Source organism: Vidua macroura, chromosome 2 (assembly GCF_024509145.1).
Source record: "Vidua macroura isolate BioBank_ID:100142 chromosome 2, ASM2450914v1, whole genome shotgun sequence".
Taxonomy (NCBI): Eukaryota; Metazoa; Chordata; class Aves; order Passeriformes; family Viduidae; genus Vidua; species Vidua macroura.
Window position 1 is genome coordinate 32,358,348 of NC_071572.1, and position 9,176 is coordinate 32,367,523.

The 9,176-nt window shown below is 41.1% G+C and overlaps 1 protein-coding gene across 1 annotated transcript in view; it reads left to right on the top strand.

Annotated features, from left to right (window-relative positions):
• The first annotated feature begins 368 nt into the window (after window positions 1-368).
• GABRG3 (gamma-aminobutyric acid type A receptor subunit gamma3) overlaps window positions 369-9,176 on the top strand; it is a 297,044-nt gene continuing 288,236 nt past the window's right edge. The window contains exons 1-2 of the mRNA XM_053970180.1: window positions 369-421; window positions 3,578-3,726. Of these exons, the coding sequence (XP_053826155.1) occupies window positions 369-421; window positions 3,578-3,726 (202 nt within the window). The remainder of the gene's footprint in view (window positions 422-3,577; window positions 3,727-9,176) is intronic.

Sequence of the window (9,176 nt, forward strand, 5' to 3'; positions counted from 1 at the left end):
CGGGCAGCGGGAGAGGCCGCGCCGCTGCGCCCGGCAAGTGGCTGCCGGCAAAGGGGACGCGCCGCAGCTCCGTGCCCGCTGAACACCTGTCAGCCCGCGGAGCCTGATTTATACCTGGCTTCTCCGCTGGGGATTTCCCCCCTCGTTCCACTTCTGCTTTTTTTTTTTTTTTTTTTTTTTCTCGCCTCCCCCCTCCCTTCTCGGAGCGTTGTGGAAGAGAGTGTTTTCTTCAGGGTATTAAGCTGAGAATACAGAAGAGGAGAGGCTCAGACCTTTACCTCATTGCCTCATTCTCCCTTCCATGTGAACATTCTGCAACGTTTCCTTCATCCTGCCGCACCTCTCACCTGGCCAGCGCTGTCCGGACCATGTCCGTTAAGCTCCTGCCGGTTTTCTTCCTCCTCTCAGTGTTCCACGCTTGGTAAGTCTGCGCTCCCCTCGCCTCCCTCCAGCCCCTCTCCTCTCTGCACTGGGGCTGGAGGGCTGAAGTCCCATTTGCCGGAGTTTGCACAATATTCGGCACCCAGGAAGAACAGTGGGCTCTCCCCACCTTCTTCCGCGCCGTGGCGGGGCTCTATTCCCAAGCACGGCTTACCCCGCTTCCATCCCGGGACCCGCCTGGCTCCGCGGTGCTCCCGGGGCGGTGGCACCCCCGCTGTCCCTTCCCGGCCCCGCGTGAAGCCGGAGGTTGCCCGCGAGGGCCCTGTCCTGAGCCGGCCCGGCAGAAAGTTTCCCCCTCGGGCGACTGCGGCACCCGGTGGGACGGCGGCTGGAGCTGTCCGGGCTCCCCTCGCGGCCCCGGCTTTCCTCCACGCCACCCTCGGGGGATCCGCAGGCAGGGCGGGCGTGAGGAGGGAGAGGGTGAGCCGCGGGATGCTTGACCCCCTGCTCCCCGCTTCAGGGCCGGGAAGGGTCTGCCCGACGGGGGTCCATTATCCGCTGTTAGAGGCCAGAGGGGCACAGCCGGCAGCGTCAGCCCTGACCTTTTGGACTTCGGTCCTTTTGGTTGTCCGAGGATGTCGTACACCCTCACAGAATAACCCAGGCAAAGGGGTCAGCTCAGCTCCCCCCCACGAAGGAACCACCACAAACCAGGCTACAGGCATGTTCAAAGGCCTTCCCCTGTCCTTGGCAGCATGCCCCACACCTGAGTGGTGTCTCTCCTAAATCCCCACAGCAACTAGAGGATGCTTCCTGCCAGCCTCCACATCAAGTGTGGGACACACCTATTGCAGGAAATAAACCCTTTCCTGACAGCCTCTCGGAGTTTTCTAGACTTCTTCCCTATGCACAGATTCTTCTCTGTCACCTTACAGAATCAAAACTGATGAAGAACTGGGGAAAGGCATATAGCCTTTCTTCCTTCCTAGTTTGAGACTGGCTTGTCATCACCCAGATAACTGGCTTGTTATTTCTCTGGATCACAGGAATGTGATAGGAATTGGCAGTCACCAGTAGGGTTACAAAAGAAAAATACAATGTCAAGGGCCTTGAAGGAGCACTATGCCTTAACTATGTAGAGGCAAGCATTGGAAGTGAAATAATAACTTCTTAAGGAAGAAAGCAAAAAAGCTTGAAAAATATGTGTCTAGTGTATTAGTCTGATCCACTGTGAAACCTCTCCCACCTCCAGTCTTAATCTAGAAGACAGGTAGGGATTTAAATGGTTTGAAGGTACTTTCTAGGAAAGAAGCTGCTAGAGTGAGGGGATCTAAAAGGTCTGCTTAGTTAGACTCTTGTTAGTGACTTGTTTTAAAGCAGCATCTCCCTGAAATAGGAATCGTGATACTACCTGAACTCAGTTCTCATTTCCAGGTGCAGTCTGAATGCCTGTGGTAAAGTTGTGGTGGCTGCAGCAGAAAAAGACATATGACTTGTCCTTCTTTGCTATCAGCAATTCAGCACCACTGCAGAGCTTCAGCTCAGAAATATCAACCATGTATGTTTGGAGATGATACCTCCTTTCAGAATGGTTCTGTAACAGTATTAAAACACAGGGCTTATCATGAATCTGATGAAAAAAAAAAATCTCCCAAAATCCTCTCGAGTTTTTTTTTCAATCCTCATTGGGTGAATTATAAAAAAAAAAAAAAAAAAAAAAAAGTCAAGTTTTTTAGAAAATAGAGCCCAATAACAGAAAAGTAGTGGTTGTCTATTCAAAATTTTGTCCTAAGTATTCTCTATTTTTACAACTCAGTTATATGAGCTCTCTGAAGAAAATCCCCAGGGTCTAGGTTTAAAAATTATTTTTATATAGAAATTGTGCCTACAGCAATTGCAAATTGTGAGGTCGTGTTAAGTGATTCATGGTTAATCTTTAGGGGCATATTGGCTGTAAAGCAGTTTCAGTTTAAAGTTTCATTACATTCTCAAATAGTGGTCTTCAAGCAATGTGAGGGCTGATGCTCTGTGATTAAATTTTTTTATTTGTATCAGGTTGTTTTATATTCACATAGAGTATTTATCAAGTCTTCTGGACATCTGAGGTATTTTAAAATACACTAGTGTCATTATGGAGAAAAGGAGAGGGAGAGAAAGAAAGTTGCACAGATGTGTGTAGCACATCCCATGAACAAACAAGGCTGGTTCCTGTCATTCTCCACTCACATCATTATTGACATTTATGTAAAAATGTTGCAAAATGATATCATATCCCCTGGGTAATTGCAGGTTGAAATAACACATTATTCCTTCCATAGGTTCCACCACTGAGGTTATCTTTTCTCCTAATAACTTCATCTCAGTCTGTCATAGATTTTCTCCAGTGAGAGGCATCAAACAGATTTGGTTTCTAAGATACCAAAAGATAGATCTGATGAAGATATAATCTTCAAATCAACATTTTAAAGTCCGTTCACAAAAAGCTGCACAAATGAAATTTGTCTTGTGTGAAAATATCTCTTGCTGTGATTTCTGGCCAAACTGTAGTTTCACCACATTTGCATTAATATACCCTTAAAATAAACATAATCCACCTATAAAGGAATAAAGTTGCTACTCTAGGTGTAGTACTGTTTTTTAAAAAAGTTACTAAAGCTGGAGGGAAATGCAGATTAATTTATGCAATGTGTTTGTGTGCTTGTGATAATCCATCTCAAATTCAAGGAATGAGCTCTTAATTCTAAGCCTTGTAATACATTAAACTCTGAAATTCATGCACTGAGAATATAATTATTTATTAATAGGATAAAATGATCAGGAAGCCTTAACAGATCTGAATTTTTAATACTCTTATTAGCCTTTGTGCAAGAGATGAATCAGTTGTCTTGATGTATTAATAAAGTAATACTGCAGATGTTCACTCTTTGTAAAGTATATTGTAAACTAGTCAGAATAGGTTCATTAAAATACAGGATATAAAATACTACTCTGATAGCTGTATTATCTGCTATAGTATAACTTTTTGAAGACACTTCCAGAAGACAATTTCTAAACAATTGTCATTCATGACCCATCCACAGATACTCAAAAATTGTTAATGGGAAAATCCTGTTGCACCTGTTGCATCCTGCTGCATCCTGTTGCCTCCTATTTTAGTAATGTAAAATAATATCTATTTGTTTCGTTTGTTTTGCAGTTCTAGAAAGGTTGAAGAGGATGAATATGAAGATGGAACAACTAACCAAAAATGGGTTTTAGCTCCAAAAACGCAAGACACAGATGTGACTCTCATACTAAACAAGCTGTTGAGAGAGTATGACAAAAAGCTGCGGCCAGATATTGGAAGTAAGTACTTCTTTCTGTACAAGTGAGGATAAGCTTCTCTGAGTGCAGAGTAGACATGTTACTATATTCTGGAAGTGTACACGAATATCTGGGGAAGTGTAGATTAAGTTTTTTGGCTGAAATTGATTTTTAAGTCAGTATTTTAAAAATGCTAATTCTCACAAAGAAATCTGGCAGTAGCTTAGGGTCCTAAAATCTGGTTTGTTTGTACAGTTTGTGTAAGGATATGGAAGGGCTAGTCCTTACGTATTCAGAAGGTCTTTGGCAGAGGAAGGAACACACCTCTTTAATCATCCAGTCCATGCTGAAAAATCTCACACTCTGAGAAGTAAGCAAAACCTCAGCATATTAAAACAAAAAGTAGGACACAGCAAGAGAAGACTGTGCACCTATTCTCTTCAAAATATGATCCTGAAAGGTCCTTAGTGCTGTTCCTTAAGGCACTGGGATTTGCCTGTGTATAGGGCAACTCCAGAGATGATCTTGCACAAACCAGCAGACATCTCCAAAAGAAATTCTATAGAATCAGTGTCTGGTGGTCATCACTACTACATATAAGTATAAAATTTAATTAAGAGCCTGTAGGTACCTGCATATTACCATCTTGGGCTATTTTATTGTTTTAACTTGTATAATGAGGTTTCAAACCAGTTGTGGGTTTTTTTGTTTGGGTTTTTTTTTTTTTGTGTTTTTTTTTTCTTTGTTTTTTTTGGTTGGTTTTTTTTTTTTTTTTTTTTAGTGCTCCACCTATTGTAGTTATGCCCTTTTTCCCACTTTACACCCCTAGAGCATAATGGCTGTAGCATAACTGCTGCTCAGTTTGTCCACAGCAAATTTGTATGACAGAAATCAGAAAGAATTTGTCATTTATATTTACTGTACCTTGCATGTGCTTCAGAACAAACTGAGAATGGGGAATACTCAAAACAATCACCTAATATATTGCTTTTCCTAAATATTTGCAGGGATTAGACAGAGAATTCCTACCACTGATTATAAGTGTAATTATTGTTTGCTAATGGCACATGTATTGATATACTTTCTAGGTGATGCCTTTGGATCAGTTTAGAGGGAAGTAAGAGCTCTGTATATGTATTCATCATTACAATTATTAGAGTCTCATAGCTACACAATAATGCAACAGTTGCAGAAAAAAAAAGAGACTATCCTGTGGTATTAAAAAAAGGGTCAGTTTAGGTTTTTTTGTAGCTATTACTTTGATTTTCATAGTATTTACAAAGATCATATTTGATAGGTGTGCCTGCTTTTATCACAAAGTGACATTTATCTCTCTCTACTTAGTTTGTCATACTGGATTTAGCTATCTTTAATATCTGATGGAGAGGTGCTTTAACATACTTTCCCACCCATATCAATATCCGGAAGACAGTCTCAGGCAAATTTTTTTTATTTATTTTGTACACTGTGTCCTCAGATTGCTGACTTAAGGCAGAGTGAATTACATTATGCTTATGTGGGGCAAAGTAATCATTCAAAGTCCCCATCTCAGTTGCCATAAAATCAGTAGAGGTCAGACATATCTTACAGCACTGGGAAGTCATTGTTACCAAAATAATTCCTTTTGTGTCTCCACAACATTTTGTAAATCCCGTTTTAGAAAAAGGAGTCAAATTACACAGCTCCTCATATATCAAACAGATTTTACAGTTCTCAACTACATCTATTTCTATCAAGCATCTTGGTCCTAGGCCATTTTTTTGTCTTTGATAGCAATCTGGCTATTTCAGAACCTGAGCTGAGTGTTGTTCAAATGCTACAGAAGTTAGTTCATCTCTGCTTCCTCCCTTGGTCCCTCTTTGCACCTCTCCTACCTTTGATGCAGATAAATAACATTGCCCTTTTGAAGTTGCAGAGGTGTCGCATTTGGCAAGGAGAACACAAGGGGAATGCTAGAGAATCAGGCATTACAGATAGCTTCCCTGAATAGCTGGCTGGTGCCTCACACACAAGCACATCTTCCATTCCATCTGGGAGCCAGTTATCCTCCTAACAGGGTGGTTGACATGTCCTGGCAACAGAATTGTCTTGCTGCCTTGAAGGTCTCAGTATTAATACAAATGCTTTAAAGCATTATACATACCAGCTAGAGGACCAGGAAAAAAAGGTAATGTGCCAGGTAACATAGACTATACAATATGAAAATGTGTGTTTTGGAAATTAGAGGAAGCGTGGAGTGAACCAGTAGAAGAAGAGAGAATTCTCAGAATCAAGCAGAAGTTCAGCCAATACTGGGGGTTAAATCCAGGAGTCGTATGCAATCACCTACTCACTAGGGCCTTTACATTAGCATGGGACTGCTGGGAAGTAAGTTGTCTGACCCAGAGGACAGGGACACTCACCATTTCATGTCACACTGCTCTTCACTCAGTTTTTCAATCCTTTATTGCAAATCCACTATTTCTAACAGTGTGTAGCTTTAGCTGTGGTCCTGAGGAAATGATCTTTGTTCTGAATGCAGTCAGAAAGGCCCAGGAAATACTTTGCACTTTCTAAGGTTAGGATTGCCGGTTTCAGATCACTTGGGAAGACACTTCTGCAACCAAAAACCATGGAGAAAAGGAGAAGACTGTGGTGAATAAAATGTATCAAAGTGCATGCTGGCACAGGCAATGACTTCTCTGTGGTTTTTCATTCTTCTCAGGGCAACTGATATTTTGGCTGGCTCAAAATAAAGACCTGCCTGGTAAAGGCATATTCTGAGTGCCCCTTTGCCATACTGTGGGCACTGCCATTGTCAGCAAGCACATCTCCTCCAGGCCAGCAGTACAGCCATCAGTGAGGGAGCTGTGAACACTTAGCTACCCTCTTTCCTACCTACTGTCACCCAAGCACATCTAAACCACTTTAAGGAGTGTAGGTCACTGCTTGGATGCAAGGCTAGGACTTTTTTTTTTCCCCCCTCATCCTGGCCTATACTTGGCCTCAACTTCCACGTAAATGACTGCTGCTCAGATCATAGGCAGAATCTACACAGCACTTCAGGCATCACTTGCAAGGTTCCAAGCCAGGATTTTTAAAGAGTGGATTGAACAAACTAAATATTAGGCAAAAGAGCTAACCTGTGAAGGCTATTAGCAAAGTGATGCCTTAACAGGACCTGTCTCGCTAAGAGGGAATTTCCTTTGATCTTTGGAAACAAAGCAGTGTTCTACCAGCAGGGGAATGCCTGACTGCATCCCCTGTGGCCACACACTTGGCAGATTTCTTATCTCCATGAATATTATAGCTTTTGAGTGCTTTTATTTTATTGGTGGCATTTGGAAAGTTTCCATTACACCTCAAAAAATACATGCTTTTTTGAATTAAAAAAAAAAAAAAAAAGAAAGAAAGCACTTTATACTGAACAGCTAATAAGAGTGTACTGATTAGATCAAAAAGAAAAGTGTTTTATGATGTAAAGCATCTTTTCACCTATTTTTTTACCAGCTACAGTTATAGATCTGAGGTACTCAGGTCTCTTGTGTGGTATGAAAGGCACCAATCCTAGAACAAAACTAAACCAATTCAGACCTATGAGGGTCTTAACATCTCTTCCATAGTCAGGTATTCTGTGTGTTGTTTCAAAGTGCTTTGAAGTGAAAACCTGTTTAATGGAAATGTATAATTTTCTACGTGAAGTAAGACTTGCTACCATGCAAGTCACATTGATTTAAATCCTGAAATTTAGTAGGACCAGGTTCTGGCCCTGAAAATTTTACTTTCTCTCTATAATAAAATGAAAAGAGAAATATGAGGCAAACCAACTGGGCACAGAACAGAATAATTACAGCTAAAAAAATCTCAGTTTCATTTAGATTCTAGTGATAAACAAGATTTTTGTCATAGCTCGTTTTTATTTCTGTGATTGGTAGGTCTAAAATTTAAATTACAATAAAAATCCATCACACAAAAAAACAAAAAACAAACAAAAGAAAACCCAACAATGAAAAAAACACAGCTTCCTTCAAAGTCAGTTTACTTTAATGAAATCTTCCCTCTCACCTTCCTTAGTGGACAGCTTAGACCACAACAGTTATGGAAAAGAAAAGCTACCTTCAAAACCCTACATGTTTCAGCTTAGCTTCATATGGAATATAATTTGACTTAAACAGAAAATTTGTAACAAAGTGGAAAGTTTTCCAGTCACATTCCCTGAGTGAGGCTTATGTGTTGAAACTAATATGCTGTCTTTTTCTTTCATTGCGAAAGTTATCCATGAAAAAGTTAGCATGGGAGAGGTTTCTGAAATGTGCCATTAGTAGTGGGAGGGAAAACGTCTCACCCTAGATTAGGTTTTCAAATGGCAGGAGTAGTAAGGCAATTGTATTGGGTGTTTGTGTCCTCTGTTTCTCAGATTGTATCATTACATTAAGGAAGCCTCTGATTTGTATACGTTGAAGAAACGTTCACCAGTCTGCGTTCTGAGATATTTTCAACAAACATTAATTTTGCTTTGAACCTGTCCGCCCTCCTTCCCTCGACTCCCTCCCGCCCTCCCGCCTCCTTCCGTCCTTCTCCTTCCTTCCTTCCTTCCTTCCTTCCTTCCTTCCTTCCTTCCTCCTTCCTTCCTTCCTTCCTTCCTTCCTTCCTTCCTTCCTTCCTTCCTTCCTTCCTTTCCTCTCCTTCCTTCCTTCCTTCCTTCCTTCCTTCCTCTCCTTCCTTCCTTCCTTCCTTCCTTCCTTCCTTCCTTCCTTCCTTCCTTCCTTCCTTCCTTTCCTTCCTTCCTTCCTTCCTTCCTTCCTTCCTTCCTTCCTTCCTCTCTTCTTTTTCGTTCTTTCGTTCTTTCTTTCTTTCCTTTGTTCTTTCTTTTTCGTTCTTTCGTTCTTTCTTTCTTTCCTTCGTTCTTTCTTTTCCGTTCTTTCGTTCTTTCTTTCTTTCCTTCGTTCTTTCTTTTTCGTCTTTCGTTCTTTCTTTCTCTTTCCTTCGATCTTTCTTTTTCGTTCTTTCGTTCTTTTTTCTTTCATTCTTTCTTTTTCGTTCTTTCGTTCTTTTTTTCTTTCATTCTTTCTTTTTCATTCTTTCTTTCTTTCCTTCTTTCTTTTTCATTCTTTTGTCCTTTCTTTCTTTTGTTATTTCTTTTTCTTTCTTTCTCTTCCCTTCCTTCCTTCCTTCCTTCCTTCCTTCCTTCCTTCCTTCCTTCCTTCCTTCTTCCTTCCTTCCTTCCTTCCTTCCTTCCTTCCTTCCTTCCTTCCTTCCTTCCTTCCTTTCCCTTCCTTCCTTCCTTCCTTCCTTCCTTCCTTCCTTCCTTCCTTCCTTCCTTCCTTCCTTCCTTCCCTTCCTTCCTTCCTTCCTTCCTTCCTTCCTTCCTTCCTTCCTTCCTTTCTTTTTCGTTCTTTCTTTCTCTTTTTTTCTCTCTTTCTTTTTCGTTCTTTGGTTCTTTCTTTTTCATTCTTACGTTCTTTCTTTCTCTTTCTTTCATTCTTTCTTTTTCTTTCTTTCCTTCGTTCTTT